This window comes from Pristiophorus japonicus, chromosome 11 (assembly GCF_044704955.1).
Source record: "Pristiophorus japonicus isolate sPriJap1 chromosome 11, sPriJap1.hap1, whole genome shotgun sequence".
Classification (NCBI taxonomy): domain Eukaryota; kingdom Metazoa; phylum Chordata; class Chondrichthyes; family Pristiophoridae; genus Pristiophorus; species Pristiophorus japonicus.
Genome location: NC_091987.1, coordinates 123,793,422 through 123,815,321, shown reverse-complemented (window position 1 = coordinate 123,815,321; position 21,900 = coordinate 123,793,422). Strand labels below are relative to the sequence as shown.

The window sequence follows — 21,900 nt, the reverse complement described above, 5'->3', positions numbered from 1 at the left end:
GTTTTTGTGATGTTGATTGAGGAATAACTGGAGTGGGACTTGAACCCACAACCTTCTGACTCGGAGGCGAGCGAACGACCCACTGAGCCACAGCTGACACTGTCCCCAGTATGCCCAAGTAGGTGACTCTATTCACTGCGTCACTGCCTAGTGTACCTGTGGTGTCAGCCACGGCACAGTCACAATGTTCTCTTTCATTTTTTGAATGGGTGCATGGCCCCCTTTAAGGGGCTTGCACGGCCTATTCAAAATACTGCACATGCGCAATGTTTTCTATTAAAAAGCTGGTGGGGCAACTGGGCGGACGTTGCAGAGCGCTTTGCAGTTTAAAGGGAACACTGCTGAGTGATAGCACGATCGCCTCGGAGTCAGTTGGTTCACTCCTCACTCCAGAGACTCTAGCACAAAATCTAGTCTAACAGTCCAGAGCAGTACTGAGGGAGTGCTGCACTGTTGGAGGGGATGTCCTTCAGATGAGACGTTAAACTAAGGCCACCTCAGGTGGATGTAAAAGGACCCATGGTACAATTCTGAAGGAGAGCAGGGGAGTTATTCCCGGTGTCCTGGGCAAAGTTATTCCTCAGTCAACATAACAAAAACTGATTATCTGGTCATTAACACATTGCTGTTTGTAGACATTGCTGCGCACAAATTGGCTGCTGGGTTTCCCACATTACCACAGTGACTACACTTCAAATGTACTTCATTGGCTGTAAACTGCTTTGGGAGGCCGTGAAAGGCGCCATATAAAGTCTTTGGGGCTGAAATTGCCCTCCACCCTGTTTGGGGCGGTTAATTAAAATTATTTAGTGAATTACCGAAGAGAGAGAAATTGCCTTCTTTTCTTATGAAAAATCCTTAGGGTAGCAGAGGGGCGGAAGCGAGTCGGGAGCGGGACGGAAGGCGGGCAGTGTCATCAGTGCTGCGCTAGGCACATCAGCACGACACGGACGTGCCTGAAAGCTGAGCCAGTAACCGCACAAGTTTGAAGGCCGAAGATGGGTAACGGGGTTCCTGGAGCGATATGGAGGTGATCCTCCAAAGCCATGTCTGCCGACCTCAAAGCAATTGGGAAAGGAGTCATCAGCCCTCAACCATTTCCCCCCACCCAATGGTTGTGTGTTTGACTATATACCTCTCCACCACTATAATGGCCTCTATGGTCACAGTCACAATATTCTGGTATTCTGTGCTCACCCACTACTTCAGTGCTTTCTCTTCATTATCCACTACAACCCACTGATCTGGGTTCCATACTCACCTTCAGATGTTGCTCTGCAGCTATGGAATGCTGCAAGAGCTCCTGATCAATGAGCTTTAACAAGGTTTAAAAAAAATTGAATGTTTTAAAAAATGTTAATCATTTGAGTCATTATTTATTGTTGTTTTTGAGAGGTAGGAGTGTTCAAAGAAACAGACGTGATTAATCCATTGGTGCATACACCCAACATTCCACCTACTGTCTACTTCTTTGCTAATGGAAGCCTGTAAACCCCATTATGGTTCAAACCAGCACTCACTACTGCACCAGCGTGGCATTTTCATTTCCCACACCAGAAATCCTCAAGGGTTTTCTGAGTCGGCCACTTTGATGGAGCATAAAACAGGTGGTAGTGGATCGGCAACCCGTATACATCGACCTCATTTTCTATTCCAGTTGAGTCAATGGGAAAGAAATCAAGGTGGGGCATATAACTGGGGGCAAACAGGCTACCACTTGTTTTGCAGACAAGTCAAAGTTGAATTTTAGCCTCCCATGATCATTAAAAAGAGAAAATTCGGTCGTTCATAAGGCATCCATTCAAAGACCCCCGACAGTTCTGCCATTTCAGCATCCAATTGCTTAGTCATCAATTTCAAGGATTTCCATCTTCACTGTTTGATCCCAGAGTCCGTTCCGTGTGTTGATCACTCTGTGTAAAGAATAACGTCCCGATGTCAGTCCTTACTTTGCCTTTTAATAGTTTGAACTGATTGTAATTTTTCTCCAAGGACAAGGGGACATCAAAGTGCTGCAGTACAGAGGGACCTGGGGGTCCTTGTGCATGAAACACAAAAAGTTAGTATGCAGATACAGCAAGTAATCAGGAAGGCAAATGGAATGTTTGCCTTTATTGCAAGGGGGATAGAGTATAAAAGCAGAGAAGTCCTGCTACAACTGTACAGGGTATTGGTGAGGCCACACCTAGAGTACTGCGTGCAGTTTTGGTTCCTTTATTTAAAGGAAGGATATACTTGCATTGGAGGCTGTTCAGAGAAGGTACACTCGGTTGATTCTGGAGATGAGGGGGTTGACTAATGAGGATAAGTTGAGTAGATTGGGCCTATACACATTGGAGTTCAGAAGAATGAGGGGTGATCATATTGAAACTTATAAGATAATGAGGGGGCTTGACAAGGTGGATGGATAGAGGATATTTCCAATCATGGGGGAAACTAAAACTAGGACACACTTAGAATAAGGGGCCGCCCATTTAAAACTGAGCTGAGGAGACATTTCTTCTCTCAGAGGGTTGTAAATTTATGGAATTCTCTGCCCCAGAGAGCTGTGGAGGCTGGGTTATTGAATATATTTAAGGTGGAGACAGACAGATGTTTGAGTGATAAAGGAATAAAGGGTTATGGGAAGCGGGCGGGGAAGTGGAGCTGAATCCATAATCAGATCAGCCATGATCTTATTAAATGGTGGAGCAGGCTCGAGGGGCCAAATGGCAGACTCCTGTTTGTATTTCTTATGTCCTATTCCTTCAATTTAGCTTGAAGTAATTTTCCTAGAGTTACATATTGTTAATTCAGATCAGGGTTACAACACAACACATGCAAAAAGCTCAAAGTGAAGAGTTAAACGCAGGCTTTTAAGCGATTGGTATGCTTCATTTGGATCATGAAATCAATGCTCTGCTGGATAGAGGTTGCTCGCATGTTAGTGAGTGGCAGGAGTTATAGTTTTATTTTTGGACGGGGAAAGGAGCCTCTTAATCACAGTTTCCACAAAGCTATCAAGCTGGATGAGGGATTACAATTGTGGCAATTTTCATTCAGTCTGATTAGTTGGTAGTCCCTTACTTTATTTTATAAAAAGGTTACATTGCAGGGATAAACAAAGACACTAAGGGCTAGAATTTCCACTTCATTTCTGGCGGTTTTCTCGGCGAAAAACCACCCGGTGAAAATTTCCACTCCATTTCGCAAAGAATTCTGCTGGCATTTTCGAAATATCGCTGGGGAGCGGACCACCAACGTGCACCATCGAAAAAAACGCTACCGCCCAAGTTTGGGCTCAACGGTGACCCGCAGGTAAGATCGAAAAAACTGCCCATGAAAATCAGCTGCAGCTGGGCGATAGGTAAGCAGCCCTGCCAAAAAAAAAAAGGTTTTTTTTAATAATTCTTTTAAAATTCTTTTACAGCCTCAGTCTAAATTTGAATAATTACCGCCCATTTTGATTAAGAACCGTCCAATTTGCCTAGTACCGCGTTTAACCACCGAGAATCTACATGTAAGATCCATTTTCTCGCCGAACGGTATTTTTTCCTTTTTTTTAAATGCAATTTTTCACCTGCGTTAATTTAAGAATCTTATCAATCTTTTTGAGTGGCAATCTGGCAGTGGCGGGTTTTAGGGAAATTCTAGCCCTACGTAACATTCGTTATTATTGTTGGAGTTGTTTGTAAAATCTAGTGAATTTTGAACGCAACAAAAAAATGAAAGTACAATTAGATAGCGCGAATGTTTGCTTATTTGTACAGAGTCCAGCTGTTCCGATATAAGTGGGATTTTAAAGAACAGGATTGTATTGTTTCAATACATTCACTCGATAAGTCAGAGTTTTCATAAAATTATAGAAATAACAGCACAGGAGGCCGCCATTCGGCCCCCATGTTGGTGCTCTCTCCTGTAACCCCATGTCCCCAGATCCTTTTATATTCCTCCTTTTCGACTATTCCCTTCCCTTTTAAGTTAAGTTTTAGTTTCTACCTCAATAGTCTTGTGGTGAAGGATCCCATGGTCTAACAGTTCAAGAACCTTCTTCCTCTCCTCCCTCTTCTCTCTTCCAGTGAGAATCCTTGGTTTCCATTCCCTATTTGCCCACATTGGAAACAATCTTTCACTATTTATCCACAGTAAGTTCCCAGGTTTCACTCACTCCTTTACTGGCTGCTCCCACTCACCATGTCATTGATGCTCCCAGCTCTGCAGGAACTGCTGATCGCCATGCCCCCGCCCCCCCGCTTGAACCTCAATCCTCTAAATCCCCATCCCCCAGTCCCGCATTGCCCAGTCTCCATCTCTCCCACAATCCTGTATTCCCGGTCATGATTCTCTCCCCCGAGCCCCATTCCCCAGTCTCCATCTCTCCCCAAGCCCCCTTTTCCTATCTCTCCCTTCCTCCCCCCGAGCTACCATTCCCCAGTCTCCTTCTCTCCTGAGCCCCCATTGCCCAGTCTCCCTCTCTCTTCTCCACCCGAGTCCCCATTCCTGTCTTCATCTCTCCCCTCCCACAAGCCCGCATCTCTCTCCAATTCTCCGTTCCTCCTCTCGCCCCAATCCCCCAATCTCCCATCTCTTACCCAAAGCCCTCAATCACCAGTCTCCTTCTCTTCACCCAACCCCCTCTCCCCTTATGATTCCCCCTCCCACCCCACCGATTCCAGAGTTCCCAGCCCATTCCCAACTGATCCCAGCACACCAGCCAAAGACGTGATGTATATCATGGAGTGGGAGGGGTCACACTACCAACAGAAATTGCGAAGCCTCGATCTCCCAGGTTGCTAGAGCCAGCGTTCAAGAGAGGAATCGCGGATTTCAGTAGATTCTACCAAAAGCTGGAGGGTTGGGAACCCTACCTGAAAAATGGCACGGCCCAATATCGGGTCTGGCATTTTTGGGCACGGGATATCGGTCCCCAAAATTGGCTCTTATTGTGCTTGTTTTACGTACATAAAATGGGCATAACGAGATCCAATTTCTATCCTATAATCTCTGTCTACCCAAGAAGTTCATGCTCTATCCATCGGCATTCGATTTAACACAATTAATTGAAAACTGAACATTAGAGAATTTCTGGTGGAAATACAGCACTCTTTTTCCTTTGAAGTTCATGCTATTTACAGCATTTAGGCAACCACAACATCACAAGTCAGCAGTAGGATAATTACCTCCAACTGTTGCATTTCATCTGCTTTGTCTCAATAGTCAACAATAACAGAAGCTGCATGCTTGTCTATTTTATTATAGCAGGAGATGCGCAAGTAACACATCCTATTGGACCAAGAAGAGATCTCTAGCTGGAGTCAGAGGAAGTGTCTCTGAGAAATCAGTAAAGATACTGCTGCATTTAGTTGAATGTCAGAAGAAGTGTGCATTATGCTGGCAGCATATCATAGAATGATACAGCACAGAAGGAGAAACATACCACCAACAAAACCAGTTAAGGAAAACAGTCCTTTAAGTATCACTTCAGGAATAGTCATCTGACTATACTCAACAGTTTTCAGTCTTATGCCAAAATGTAAACCAAACTCTCAACAGTTGAGAACCTCTGAATTGGGAACAGACAAAACAACAACAACTTGTATTTATATAGCACCATCCCACGGCGCTTCACAGGAGTATTACGAGATAAAAATTTGACAGCGTGCCGCCTAAGTAGAGATTAACGCAGATGACAATGGTCAAAGAGGTACGTTTTGAGGGAGGCAAGAGGGGTAGAGAGGTTTAGGCAGGGAATTCCAGAGCCTAGGCAACAGACGGCACAGCCGGCAATGGTTGAGTGATTATAAATCAGGGATGCTCAAGAGTTAGAGGAATGCAGACATCTCGGGGGGGGGGGGGGGCGGCGGGAGGAGGCGTTGTGGGGCTGGAGGAGATTAGATAGGGAGGGGTGAGGCTATGGAGTGATTTGAAAATAAGGATGAGAATTTTGAAATTGAGGCATTGCTTAATCGGAAGCCAATGTAGGTCAGCGAGCATAGGGATGATAGGTGAACGGGACTTGGTGTGTTACGACATGGGCAGCCAAGTTTTGGATCACCTCTAGTTTACGTAGGGTAGAATGTGAGAGGCCAGCCAGCAGTTAGAATAGTCAAGTCTAGCGGTAACAAAGGCATGGTTGAGGGCTTCAGCAGTGGATGAACTGAGGCAAGGGTGGAGACGGGCGATATTACAGAGGTGGAAATAGGCGGTCTTAGTTATACTGCGGATATGTGGTCGAAAGCTCATTTCAGGGCACCAAGGTTGCGAACAGTCTGGTTCAGCCTCAGACAGGAGTTGGGGAGAGGGATGGAGTCAGTGGCTAGGGAACAGAGTTTGTGGCGGGGACCGAAAACAATGGCTTCGGTCTTCCCAATATTCAATTGGAGAAAATTTCTGCTCATCCAGAACTGTATGTCACACAAGCAGTCTGATAATTTAGATACTGTGGAGGGGTCGAGAGATGCCAAGCAAAGCAAAAGGTAGCAAACTTAGCACTCCTGCCTGGTTGAATGGGACTACTGAGCAACTCAAAGAAGAAAAATAAACCCGTGACAATGCCAAAACAAACCATTATGTCACAACATTAAAAACTGTTTATAAGTAAAACTTGTCCTTAAATCATTTAAATTTATATCAGGCTATATTACAACAATTGGGAAGGTTATAAAAACCCAAAGAAAATTGCCAAATTTTAAAAGGATCAACTTTATGCACTTGAGCAGTCTTGTCAAGAGTGGTACTGAAAGGTTTGAATATGGCTGGGAGAGTGGAGGCACTACGGAGTTCCTTCAAGCAGATGACTTCAAATGCAATGGACCAATGTGTACCCAAGCAAAGCAAAAAGTAGCAAACTTAGTACTCCTGCCTGGTTGAACGTGACTGCTGAGCAACTCAAGGAAGAAAAAACACATTTAAGGCCATGATGGAAAATAGCACAGAATGAAGACCAATTCAATACCAAAAGGCATGCTGGGAGTGTAAAAAGTGCATCAAAATGGCAAGGAAACATTTCTAATTGAATATGGCAAGAGAAGTGAAGGATAATAATAAAACATTTTAGAATTATATTATGAGAAAAAGAAAAACGAGGAATGGAGTGGGGCCACTGGCAATGGGATCAGGTGGGGGCATGACAACTGATGTTAGAGACTACAAAAGTGCTAAAAAAAAAAACCATGTATTTTGCTTCGGTCTTTACCAATGAAGAGACTGGCAACTTATTTGATCTGGAAAGGGAACGAGAGGCTTTTGCAGAGATAAGTTGTAAGACTATTCACATTACTACCAGCATGGCTGAACAGCCGTGCAAACTTAAGGTGAATAAATCTCGGGCGGATCAGACACATCGGAGGATCCTTAAGGAAATAAGGGAGGAAATTTCAGGAACTCTGACAGAAATCTTCCAGAAGTCACTGAATACTGGAGAGGTGCCTGGGGACTAGAGAAAGGCAGATACTCCACTTTTAGAAAACAAAAAGTTAGCAAAAGTGACCCAGGAACCTACAGACACGCGAGTTTGACATCCATTGTGGGTAAAGTTATGGAAACCCTTATTAAATATAAGATCATGAAGCATCTATATAGAAATAAAATCATCAAAGTTACTCCATATGGGTTGATGAAGGGGAGGTCTTGTCAAGATTTTTATTTTGAGGGTGTGATAAAGTAGCTTGATGGGAGTAAGTCAGTGGATATGGTCTTGGATTTCAGTTCTGGAAAGGCTGGTAATGAAAATAAAGAAATAAATAAACTGGAAATAATTTACCATAGATACACGATTGGTTGATAAAGAGAACCCAAATGGGAGTGATACAAGGATTGTCAGTTGCCTGGGAGAATGTTACCAGTGGTGTACCACAAGAGTCCGTTATGGGCCCTCTTCAGTTTAATATTTTCAGAAATGATTTGGAGTTAGGAATTACAAGCACAGCATCTAAATTTGCAGATAACACAAAGCTAATAAAGTGGTAGACTCCAAAGCTGAATAAGATAAGCGACAGGAGGATTTGAATATACTTTATAATTGGGTAGATAGGTGGCAGATGAAATTCAATGTAAAGAAATGCAAAGTGCTTCACATGGGTCAAAAATACAGGAAGGGACTATTATTAAAATGGAAAGAAAATAATGTGCATGAATAATGAGAGATTTGGGGTTCCAAATGACAATAAATTGAAGCTATTGCAGCAATGCTCAGTGACAGAGTAAAACAAATCAAATATTGGGATGTACCAACAGGTCAATATTGAGCCGAAATGGTTGAGCCGAAATAGTGAGGTAATCCTACACTGTGTAAATCATTGGTGCGACTGCACTAGGAATACTGTGCACAGTTCTGGTCGCCAGAGTGCAAAAAGGATATTGCAGCTACTGAAAGGATATGGAAGAGGGTAACGACAATGATTGAGGGAATGGAGGGATTGGATTATGAGGAGCAATTATGCATATTCTCACTGGAGAAAAGAAGGTTAAAAAGGGGATATGATTGATGTTTTTAGAATTCTAAAGGGACTCGTAATGTAGACCACGAGAAGCTGTTTCACCTTGTCCACGACAGTAGAACCTTCGAATGTGACTTGTAATTGAAGGGGTGGGGAGGGGGTTGTAAATTCAAAATGAACCTGTGGAAACTGTATTTCAATGAGCAATCTATGGAACATGCTCCCCAGGAAGATGGCGAAAGCCGTTAGTATTGATTAATTCAAATGCAAATTACATAGATTTCTTGCAGATAATATTTTGGGATACAGTATGAGTAATTTGAGACATGACATGTGCGAAATGTAGCAGTCTTGGGAGGACTTTGGCCCTAACCTTTAGAATTCTCTACCCCAAAAGGCTGTGGATGCTCAGTCGATGAGTATATTGAAGATTGAGATGGATACATTTTTGGGTACTAAGGGATATAGGGGTAGGGCAGAAAAGTGGGAGAAGTTCAGCCTTGATCTTGCTGAATGGTGGAACAGGCTCATCGGGCTGTATGGCCCTACTCCTATTTCATAGAATCATAGAAATTCACAGTATGGAAGGAGGCCATTTTAGCCCATCGTGTCCCCGCTGGCCAACAAAGAGCTATCCAACCTAATCCCACTTTCCAGCTCTTGGTCCGTAGCTTTGTAGGTTACGGCACTTTAAGTGCACATCCAAGTACTTTTAAAAAATGCAGCAAGGGTTTCTGCCTCTACCACCCTTTCAGGCAGTGAGTTCCAGAGACGCACCACCCTCTGGATGAAGATTTTTTCCCTCAAATCCCCTCTAAATCTCCTACCAATTACTTAAAATCTATGCTCCCTGGTTGTTGACCCATCTGCTAAGGGAAATAGGTCTTTCTTATCCACTCTACTAGGCCCCTCATAATTTTATACATCTCAATAAAGGTCTCCCCTCAGCCTCCTCTGTTCCAAAGAAAAAAAACCCAGCCTATCCAATCTTTCCTCATAGCTAAAATTCTCCTGTCCAGGCAACATTCTCTTAAATCTCATCTGTACTCTCTCTAGTGCAATCACATCTTTCCTGTAATGTGGTGACCAGAACTGCATGCAGTACTATAGCTGTGGCCTAACTGGTGTTTTATACAATTCAAGCATAACCGCTCTGCTCTTGTATTCTATGCCTCGGCTAATAAAGGCAAATATTCCATGCCTTCTTAATCACCTTAACTACCTGGCCTTCAGGGATCTGTGGACATGCACTCCAAAGATCCCTTTGTTCCTCTACCCTTCACAGTGTCCTACCATTTAATGTGTATTCCCTTGCCTTGTTAGTCCGCCTCAAAGGCATTACCTCACACTTCTCCGGATTGAATTCCATTTGCCACTGTTCTGCCCACAGTTCATTGATATCTTCCTGCAGTCTACAGCTTTCTTCATTATCAACCACACGGCCAATTTTTGTATAATCTGCAAACTTCTTAATCATACCCCCTACATTCAAGTCTAAATCATTGATATATACCACAAAAAGCAAGGGACCTGGTACTGAGCCCTGCAGAATCCCACTGGAAACAGCCTTCCAGTCACAAAAATACCCATCAACCATTACCCTGAGCCAATTTTGGATCCAACTTGTCATTTTGCCTTGGATCCCATGGGGATTTACTTGTGTGACCAGTCTGCCATGTGGGACTTTATCAAAAGCCTTGCTAAAATCCAAATACACTACATCAAATGAACTACCCTCATCGGCCCTGCTTGTTACCTCCACAAAACATTCAATCAAGTTAGTCAGACATAACTATCCCTGAACAAATCCATGCTGACTACTTGATTAATCCGTGTCTTTCTAAATGAAGATTTATCCTGTCCCTCAGAATTTTTTCCAATAATTTTCCCATCACCGAGGTTAGGCTGACTGGCCTGTAATTACTCGGTCTATCCTTTTCTCCCTTTTTAAACAAGGGTACAACATTAGCAGCCCTCCTGCACCACACCTGTAGCCAGAGAGGATTGGAAAATAATGGTCAGAGCCTCTGCTATTTCATCTTTTGCTTCTCTTAACAGCCGAGGAGGATACATTTCATCCGGGTCTGGGGATCCACTTTCAAAGCTGCTAAGCCCCGAAATACTGCCCCTCTCTCTGTTTATTTAATCTAATATTTCACACTCTTCCTCCCCGATTGCAATGTCTGCATTGCCCCACCCTTTTGTGAAAACTTTATTTCTTATGCTTCCCAAAGCTTTCCATTACTGGAGATTTTACTTGCCTCATGTCTGGATCTGTTGTAGACAAACTGATAGAGATTGATTGCCATAGTTAGTCAACAACTCCATTATTGTTGGATCATGCAACTACCAGGATGGTAGAAGATGAACGAGGTGGACTATCGTCTTTTTTCATCTAGCAATTCCTTGGTTACCATGTTAGATCATGCTTCAAATGTGGAACAGAGATAGGTAAAGATTGTATCATGGTAATGAAGGAAAACTGGGAATATTACATGAAGATATAGATAATTATAACAACAATTACAAATTGCAATGAAGAATTTATCAATTGCATCAAGAATGATATGCTGCAAGTCAACATCTAGGCACAGAAAACCATCTCCAGGCACAAATTACAGCTGGCACTTTTAAGTATCCACAAAAGGGAGAAGCCGTTATTTACAAATACGTACAAAAACAATTTACCAACAGTAAATTGAAATGTTATCAGAACAAAACATGGAAACGAGGATCAATTCAAATGTATTGGATATATGTTTGATTATGCTTCTGTGAAGCACCTTGGGATGTTTTACGATGTTAAAAGGTGCTACATAAATGCAAGTTTTTGTTGTAGTGGCAAGCAAGTCGGAAGAGCAGAGAAAAGGAAGGAAATAATTTTACTGCAACATTATGAAAGTTTCTAACTGTGCATCCCCCCCACAAGTGAAATCAATGTTTTAGATTCTCACCCACCCAATGGAACATTTCTCTTCCACGTGGCACTGCAGACAACATGCACCAAATAGAGCCGGTGAATTTGAGCAGTCGTACACCAACAAACGGCCAGTGGACAGCTCTGTACCACTTGTACTTACTTTATGGGCATACTGTTCTAAAATACTTTGAAACAACTTGTTTTCTTAAAACTGAAAGATTAATAGATTATTTATCTTTTATGAATCTCGAAATAAATCTCGAGAAATCTCTGCATATATTAGATTGCAGAGTGTCATGAGGAATTTCAGAAATGTAATCTTTATTTTTGCAGGCAGAGGAGATCATGTATATGAAAAGATGGAACTATCCTGATTTACTTCTAGAATGTTCCTCGATGACCTGTGAAAAATAAATAGGCGGGTCTTACCTGTCTTACTCTTTTCTTCGAACTTCCAACTCTGAATATTCCTACTGTTTGAAGACCTGCAGCAACATCAAGAAATAATTAGACAATGTACATCATGGCCTTGTGCAGCTTTATGGCCAGAAAATATATTCAACGGGTATATACACAGATTGAAAAAATGGTGCCCTATTCATCAGACCTATAACTGATAAGAAAACACATCTATGGCATTTGAAATGGATCAATACATTTGAAAGATATTAGGTTGGAAGAATTTTTAGGCTTATTTTGCCTTTAGCCTGGAAAGATCCCAAGATTCAATTATTTGTGAAGATCATTCTTTTTTCATTTGGTTTTAGGATGTGGGTGATGCAGGCAAGGTTGGATTTGGTTCCCCAAAAAGGTATTGATTGATCTATTTCTACAACTGCTGCAGTTTTTGTGGTGATAGTGCTCCCATGATGAGGTTAGGTAGGGAATCTCAGGATATTGACCTAAAGACAATGAAGAAACAGCGATATATGTCAGGATGGTGTGTGACTTGGGAGAGGAACTTGCAAGTTCTGGTGTTCCTTCGACATTGCTACTCTTGCCCTTCCTGCTGATAGAGGTCACTGGGAATGGATGTACTTTTGAAGTAACCTTGTTGGATTGCTGCGGTGAATCCTGTAGAGAGTAGATACTGCAGCCGCAATGTGATGATGTCATCGATTTAGTGGATTTTGAGTACAATGGCTTGGTATCAGTTAAGCGAAATGCTCTTCCCTTACTAAGTGTCAAGTTTCTTGAGTGTTGTGGTTGTACCCATCTAGGTGAGCGGATACAATTCCATTACACTCCTGACTGGATAGATGGTGGAAAGAATTTGAGAAGTCAGGAGGTGAGCTACTCGTCACAGAGTATCTAACATCTGCCCTGTTCTCTTAGCCATGGCATTGATATGGCTGGTCTAGTCAATGACAGCTTCTGTCAAGATATAGCTGGGGACTGAGTGAAGTAGTGCAGTTGAAAGTCAATGGAAGGTGGTTGGGCTTTCCCTTGTTGAAGATAGTTATTACCTGGCACTCAACTGTTACTGGCAACTTGCCAGCCACAAACTGTCCAAAACCCTTCTGTGGGCTATCATGGGCTGCAAACAACCCAACTCCTGATAATATGATGGAAAGGTGGTCATTGATAAAGCAACTGAAGATGGTTGGGCTGAAGCCTCTTACATAGAAACATAGAAAATAGGTGCAGGAGTAGGCCATTCAGCCCTTCGAGCCTGCACCACCATTCAATAAGATCATGGCTAATCATTCACCTCAGTACCTCTTTCCTGCTTTCTCTCCATACCCCTTGATCCCTTTAGCCGTAAGGGCCATATCTAACTCCCTCTTGAATATATCCAATGAACTGGCATCAACAACTCTCTGCGGCAGGGAATTCCACAGGTTAACAACTCTGAGTGAAGAAGTTTCTCCTCATTTCAGTCCTAAATGGTTAGACTGTGACCCCTGGTTCTGGACTCCCCCAACATCGGGAACATTCTTCCTGCATCTAACCTGTACAGTCCCGTCAGAATCTTATATGTTTCTATGAGATCCCCTCTCATTCTTCTAAACTCCAGTGAATACAGGCCCAGTCGATCCAGTTTCTCCTCATGTGTCAGTCTTGCCATCCCATGAATCAGTCTGGTGAACCTTCGCTGCACTCCCTCAATAGCAAGAACGTCTTTCCTCAGATTAGGAGACCAAAACTGAACACAATATTCCAGGTGAAGCCTCACCAAGGCCCTGTACAACTGCAGTAAGACCCCCCTGCTCCTACACTCAAATCCTCTCGCTATGAAGACCAACATGCCATTTGCCTTCTTTACCACCTGCTGCACCTGCATGCCAACCTTCAATGACTGATGTACCATGACACCCAGGTCTCATTGCACCTCCCCTTTTCCTAATCTCGAAGGAACTCCTGCAGTGATGTCCTGGGGCAGTACTGACTGGCCTATCTTCCCCCTGAGTTAAAGAAGACTCCAGCTACTGGATAATTTTCCTTTAGATTCCCATTGACCTCGATTTTGCCATGGTCCCTTGTCGCTGTACTTGGCCGAATGTTGCATTAGTGCCGAGGGCAGCTACAGCCACCCGTCTGCTGGCATTCAGCTCTTACACCCATGTATGGATTGACGTGCTGAGGTATGGAGCCGAGTGGTTGTGGCAGAACTTAAACATCATTGAAGAAATTACTGGTAAGTAGGTGTTATTTGCTGGCACTATTAATGACTTCTTCCATCAATAATTGGGAGGAGGCTGCTAGGCAGATTAAATATATCCTGTGTTTGTGTGAAATTTTTCACATGTTTAGACAGAAGCCAGTTGTTATAGCTGTATTGAAAATGTTGACTAGGGAGCAGTTAGTTCTGGCACGCAGGTCTAGAGCACTACAGCCAGAATGTAGTCAGTGCCAATGCCAGTGTCGATAGGGTGCATGGGTGCGCACCTCTCTGCTGGTCCCACGCAGCCCGGGAATTGCTTTTTCAATGTGAAGTTTGTGAATGGACCGTGCAGTCCCTTAAAGTGGCCACACGCCCAAAAAAGTATAAAATGGAACATTGGTCAGAGTCCATAGCCTTTGCTGTGTTCAGTGCATTCAGTCACTTACTGTCACAGGCAGTGAACTGAATTGACTGGTCATTGGCTTCTAGGACAGTGGGGACCTCGGGGGTGGGCTGAGTGGGATCATTCACTTGGTACTTGTGTGGCTGAAGGTGCTCGCAAAGACTACAGTCTTTTCTCTTGTACTTATGTGCTGGGAACATAGAAACATTAGTAGTCCATTCAGCCGCTTGAGCCTGTTCTGCCACGTAACAGAAATCTATTAATCTCAGTCTTGAAAGTTTCAATTGACCTGGCATCCACAGCCTTATAGGGAAAAAGAGTGTTCCAGATTTCCACTACTCTTTGTCGGAAAAGTGCTTGCTAATTTAACTGTTGTGCAATGGCTCACAAGATCAACAGATAAAGAAGGCTTGGCTCATCCATCCAGAATAATGGACCTTCATTTCTCCCATCACATCATCTGACTCTTCAATGAGTCTTGAGGTTTTTACCACCAATACCCTATCCAAACGTCAATCACCCTTTGCATCAATTAATTATTCCTGACAAATGCCCTAAACACTCTTTTGACCAGTTTGAACCTGTGCCACTTTGTTCCAGTATCCTGGCATACTTAAAAATAGTGGTCCAGAATAACCTCATCTCTGTAGCGTGCGACGGCCCGGAAATTGGCTCGGTCCCGGCCTGCAAGATGATCAGCAGGCCGGGGCCCTGCAGGGAGTAGCGCGTGCTGCTGCAGGAGGGCGACGGCTGCGAAGTCAGGTCGCTGATTGCTGTGCAGGCAGGCACAGCAGGAGGGGTGAAGGAGCGGCAAGAGTTTGTAGAGGGAAGTGACCGGGGCCCAGGAGAGACTTGAATCTGGGGCCCAGAAGAGGCGAGGGCCCAGGGGCAGCACGGGCCAGCCCACACTGCAATATGCGTGTGCGCTCAGTCTGTGCAGCAGAGTTGGTCTCCAGTTAGTCTTGGATAACCCTTGCCACTGGACCAAGACCTAGCTCTGTCAAGCCCGTGTGGTGGCTGGTGTGCAACAGTCACCACACGTTAAAAAAAATCCAGGCACAGGCATCTTCCACCCTTCATGATGTAGTTCAGGATCTGGAATATTAGGTCCTTCATTGAAACATCTGTGAACTCATCCCTTTTTGTTGTGGAAGCAAGTCATCCTCGCTTCGAGGGACTGCCTATGATGATTGATGATCTCTGCCATTTAATTATTGATTTCTTCTTGTAGTTTCCCAATGAATTTGCTAAAAAGGATTTTTTAATTGTCTTGTAAGTTATTTTAAGTTTGCCTCCAATTACACAAAATTCTATATATCTTTTACTCCTCTGAACTGACACAGAACATTAGGAATGGACTCGAGACCAATACTTACCATACTTCTCCAGATGCTGGCAGCAGCTGTCCACTAGTCTAGGAACCTGGCGATAAATAGGATTTAGGCTTAGCTTTTTGTCTCTCTGCTTTTCTTTCTTGTTCGGCACTTCTGTGGGGAGTGAAAGTTGCAAAGCTTCCAATAATCGAGATTGATCGTCATCCAGGTCGGTAATGGAATCCACAGACATTCCACCCTGTAGAAACACATAAACCGTAAAGAAGTCAAGTCAAGGAGTGAAATGATCTAGAAGGACAGAGTGTAATATTTCAAACCCCAGTAATTTTTAACCTCTCAACTAAGACATTTGTCAATGTAGTAAAGTCTGGAGATTGTTGAAATTTGGTAAAGAAAATTGTGTGCCAAGGGTGTGCGTGCAGTTATTAGTTTATAAGCTTCCTGTCTTGTAGATAAATGATCCTGCCTGCAAGATATACATTGGAGATCATAGTCACAGACAATATCATGCTAAGGAGGCATTTGTGCAGGCACATGCGCACGCACGCACAATATATATGTGTCAAGCAGTGAAGGGGTTCAGACATGGACTTCAACCCTAGATTGGAATCTTAGCTCTGATTTCCAGTCCCCCGAGGAGTTTGCTGAACACTGTGGCCTAGAAATTCAACTGCACAGCCTGTTTTTCAGACATTAAACAGCTATTTAAGCCTCAAATATAGCAGGTAGGAAGTGCATGCTCATTACAAGCCGCAAGTGGGCCTGTCATCATATTGGTAAAGGCCAAAAGATTGGTGTGCAGTGCCCACAGGCAGGTGTTAGGCCCTTTGAATATGCAAATAAGAGGCCCCATTGTAAGACTGAGGCAGCCATCACTGCGGGCCTCACCATTCAGGGGCAGGGATATTGTGTCCCCCTTGCGTCCAAAAATGAGCTTGTTCGAATTTCTAGGTCGGCATCACTTTCTTCATTGCTCATCCAGGTTACTGAAATTCTACAGATGCTTTGCACCAGTCTCACTTGACTGTCACATGCAGCAGCACAGTCATCAGAAACCGTCACTATCTCCTGACTCCCATTTGCTCATCTTACCAGCTGAGAGAAAGCAGGTGTGTGGGGGACCTGACCCATCCACCTCCATGGCACGAACCTGGTATTGCAGTACTTCCAGGAACGGTGCAGTGGCTCTAGGCCTTTTGGCTAAGAGCATTGGCGCAGAGTGATCCTTGACAGGTACAAGGTGACCTCTGGCATTTGTGATTTGACAAAGAATTGGAAACGATTGGCTACGAATTTATTTTTAAAAAAAATAAATAAAAAAAAATTCAATTATTCATCTCTATTTCGGTGCCTCTGCGTAAAATGTAGTAGTTTCTCAATTTCAGCTTTGTGAATATTAAATTGATTTAATCTGTCTGTATAAATCCAAACAGCTTACATATCACACTCTAAACTACTCACAGCCCATATCTCTTCTACAACAGTCCCTATTGATTTAAGCCGCTGTGTTTGTGCGAACACGATTTGTCTGCTATAAGCGTTGGACAGTAAAACCAACATTAGCCCCAGACACCATTCAGAGGACTGGGAGTTCATTAAAAGGTTACACAGCAAAAGCAAATGTAATTAAAAGTATAGTAATGTGTTCCTCCAGTCAGTCATACTCTATCCCTATGAACTAGTTTATTTCCTAAACTGATGATTATCTGATCGTCATCACATTGCTGTTTGTGGAAGCTTGCTGTGCGCAAATTGGCTGCTGGGTTTCCTGCATTACAGCAGTGACTACACTTCAAAAGTGCTTCATTGGAGACACCCGGAGGTCATGAAAGGTGCTTATATAAATGCAAGTATTTCTTTCTTTTCTGTCTGTTGCTGGAGGATGGGATCAGTGAGGGTGTCAGAGCATTTTTAATCCACCTGCCAGCATCATTTTGCTGTGTCAATTTCAGCATGAAGTGTTTTTCATAAACCTTTTAATTCCAGTTTTGGGTTTTGCTCCGATCTAGTAGTAAACTGCTCAAAAAGGTTTCTTTGCCCCGGTTTAGTGTTTGATGAAAGGGACGAGCTGTCATTAAAGAATTGTACGAATAATTGGCACGCTTCATAGGTAGTAACCAGGGCCTTTATAATTAATTTCTATGGCGATGAAAAGTGTCACAGGAAAGCGCTGGTATAGACAGTTGCCCACAATAAGCATGGAATGTATAAATGGTAGGGCCTGCATGAGGAATCTCGAGTATTTGTACTCCCATTAACTGTGTTCTTGATTACTGATGAGAATTTTTACAGGCAAGGGGAGAGCAGGAGCTATCAGCATCTTATTTTTCTCCATTGATCTCCACTGCTTTACTGTTGTCAGCAAGATGAGTTGGTGCTAATTTACCAGTTCCAATCTGCCCCCCCCCCCCCCCCGAGAGCCCAGTGGCTGAACTCGCCACAGACCTTGGCAATTCAGATAAATAAATGCTCCAGGTGAGCACAAAGAGCTGCAATGCCAACCCTCATCAATTCTGTTGGCAAGTACTTGACAATGCATTTGGAATAGTGTGTGGTAGTGCAGTGGTTATGTTAGTGGACTAGTGATCTAGAAGCCTGAACTCAATCTGTAGAACGAGAGATCAAATCCCACCATGGCAGTTTGAGAATTTGATTTTTTTTTTTAAATCTGGAAATAAAAAGCTGGTATCAGTAAAAGTGAAAATTATGGAGCGTCATAAAAACCCAAATGGTTCACTACTGTCCTTCAGGAAGGAACACCTGCCATCCTTACCCAATCTGCCCTAAATGTGACTTCAGTTCCACTCCAACATGGTTGACTCTTAATTGCCTTCTAAAGTGGCCTAGCAAGCTACTCTGTTATATCAAATGCAGTGGTTAAAGAAGGCAGCCCACCAACACTTTCTCAGGATAACTAGGGTTTGGCAATAAATGTCGGCCTTACCAGTGAAGAATAAATATAACTTTAAAAAAAAACATTGCATTTAAAGAGAGAGGCTTTGTATTATATATATTTTGTTAAAACGTTGCCAGCTCTGTGACAGTGGCAGCCGTCAGCAGAATCGCTGGAACAAGCTGCCTTGTGTGTTCACATATATCGCTGTGGGTTAATAGACCACATTTTGTTTCTGTTGCAAGTCGCAATTTGCTTTTTAAAAACATTTTTTCACAAGGCACTCTGAAATCAAACTCAGGGACGAAATGATGCCAGCCCCTTGGTAGTGCGGCATCTCTGAATCAATTGACTTTGCTGATTTATAAATGACTGCTGATTACTTTACCATCTTTCTCCACTTTTGTGGCTTGTGCAGGTCGACATTTGATCGTAAACTATGTTCTGCACTGAATACTCTCCGGAGCACAACCACATTGTGGAAGTGCCTTCATTGCATTGCAAAGTTTTAATCTTTGCTGTATCAATGTCAAAGAAATATTAACATATAAATATCTCAGACAGAAGTGGAAGATTTTTTATAACTATATATAGGACAAACTTTGAATACGCGTTTAATAAGCTTGATATATATTACCCGTCTTCTCACACGCGGGGCAGCTTCAGGAGTATTTGGTGATACTGGTTCATTTAGAGTTTCTGAGGTTGAGCTGAGAGATGAATTGCTGCTTGAGAGTTCTTTGTTCGGTCTCCTGGTTCCAAATGGCAAGATTGATGCCACCAGATCTGAATTGTCCTTCTGCTCTTCTTTCAGAGCATCCTGCTTTTGTTTATGGGCTCGATCATTGACAATCACTTGGGACAATGGCATAGCAAAGGCATGTGGTGCGAATTCTGTTAATATAAAATGAAAGCAATGAGTTTTTTTTAAATTAAAAAGGTCACATCAATTACTTTATTAAACAATTTAAGGAAAATCACATGGGTCTAGAAATTCATCTTGGGCGGTGGCATAAAGCGGGCGGTATTGGTTCGGCCGCCCGTTATAGGCAATGCCTGATATTCAGTTCCATTCACAGCAATTGAAAGAAAGACTTGCATTTATATAGTGCCTTTCACAGCCACTGAACGTCTCAAAGCCCTTTACAGCCAATGAAGTACTTCTGAAATGTAGACAGTGTTGTAATAGACTGAATATCAGGCACTGCCGCGAACGGGCAGCTGGTCGGATACCACCCGAGATGAATTTCTAGGCCATAGTACCTAGGACAGAAGTTGGACTGATTGGATTAGGTGACTCATATCAATCTCTTTGTTCCGTGTGTTTTAATGAATATGGAAGAAAGGACCTTGCAATTCAAATCACAATTTCACCTCTTGCAGTCCATATTTGGAACCAGTGAAGCAGACCCGTGTGTAAGGCTCGCAAATCTCGTTTCGATTACAAGGCAGTTGTTAATTAGAACAATTAATAATGTTATAATTAGGTTCCTGCTACTGTACAAGTAGATAAAAGTCAGTGAGATTCTACTTCTATATAAAGAGCAAGCCTTTGACTTAGTGTAATATTCCCAACTGAGTCAGAAGGTACAGGGTTTGAACCCCACACCAGACAGTCTTGGCAAGTGGAGAAGTCAGCTCTGGCTCTGAATTCTGGGTTGGCATCCAGCGGGATCCGGTGGGTGTGGGTGGCCCGCCTCATTGTATGGGTTGTGGGAGCCCATAAAACCCTTCCGCAACCACCCTATTGGCTAGTATAAAGATGTAGTGTTGATTATTGATGGTTTATGGTATAAACAAAACCCCCTTACATTTCTCCAGATCTCTTAATGCAGAGGCTGCCATACTGGACAACCATAGTTATTGTTTAAGGAGCACAGCTGTCCTTCTGCAATGACTTAACAATTATGGATGGAAAATGGTGTGCAACTGTAACAACCTGGGAATATGCGCAGTACAGCAAGAAGAAAAAATAATATAGCAACTTTCACAATCTCACAATGTCGCAAAGCGCTTCACAGCCAATTAAGTACTTTTGAAGTGTTGTAATGTAGGGAAACACGGCAGCACTATTGGAGGTGCTGTCTTTCAGATGAGATGTTGAACCAAGGGCCCCCTACTCTCTCGTGGATGGCAGCCAATTTGCACACAGCAAAGTTCCACAAACAGCAATAATGACCAGATAATCTATTTTAGCAATGTGGGTTGTGGGATAAATATTGACCCTGCTCTTCTTCAAAATAGTGCCATGGGATCTTTTACGTTTAAGAGAGGGCAGATGGGGCCTCCGTTTAACGTCTCATCTGAAAGACGGCACCTCCGATAGTGTAGCACTCTCTCAGTATTGCACTGGAATGTCAGCCTGGACTTTGCACTCAAGTCTCTGAAGTGTACTGTGTATTGTACAGAATGTGTAAGGTACAGTGCATAGTTCTTTGCGGTTGATGGTTCTGCCCCAGTGGAATTTAATATTCTTCCAATTATATAACCGTGGGGACAATTCCTTGCAGATTTCCTGTTTTTTTTTTTACAAACAACTAATATGGCTAGCCTATACATATCTTTACATTCCCATTGCTTTTGTGATTTGGCTGTTACATCACTGTTAATGTCTTGATTTGCTGACACACCATTGAAAAAATGGGGGTAAAATTCAACATTGCCAGGGCGCAAAAGTTGTGGTAGTGGATCAGACCCCCGTTGTACACCCCACTAGAATTTTCCTTCCATTCAAGTCGAAATGAATTGAATTTTACCCCCAAAAGGCTAGAGAGAAATAACTTGGGAAAACTGCATCTGGGACTGGGGGGGAAAATACCAACGCACACCTGGGACTGGGGGGGAAATACCAACGCACACCTGGGACTGGGGGGGAAATACCAACGCACACCTGGGACTGGGGGGGAAATACCAACACACACCTGTACCCTGGGACTGGGGGGAAATACCAACACACACCTGGGACTGGGGGGAAATACCAACACACACCTGTACCCTGAGACTGGGGGGAAATACCAACACACACCTGGGACTGGGGGGAATACCAACACACACCTGTACCCTGGGACTGGGGGGAAATACCAACACACACCTGGGACTGGGGGGAAATACCAACACACACCTGGGACTGGGGGGGGAATACCAACACACACCTCTACCCTGGGACTGGGGGGGAATACCAACACACACCTGGGACTGGGGGGAATAACAACACACACCTGTACCCTGGGACTGGGGGGAAATACCAACACACACCGGGGACTGGGGGGAAATACCAACACACACCTGTACCCTGGGACTGGGGGGAAATACCAACACACACCTGGGA

General features: G+C 43.4%; 1 protein-coding gene across 4 annotated transcripts in view; it reads right to left on the bottom strand.

Annotated features, from left to right (window-relative positions):
* The window catches only part of LOC139276258 (rho GTPase-activating protein 6), a 686,192-nt gene that overhangs the window by 57,621 nt on the left and 606,671 nt on the right, over positions 1-21,900 (bottom strand). For all 4 annotated transcript variants that reach the window (XM_070893980.1, XM_070893981.1, XM_070893982.1 and 1 more), the window contains exons 4-6: positions 19,210-19,466; positions 15,722-15,917; positions 11,767-11,822 (exon numbers count right to left, since the gene is read on the bottom strand). In XM_070893980.1, coding sequence (XP_070750081.1) covers positions 11,767-11,822; positions 15,722-15,917; positions 19,210-19,466 — 509 coding nt within the window. The remainder of the gene's footprint in view (positions 1-11,766; positions 11,823-15,721; positions 15,918-19,209; positions 19,467-21,900) is intronic.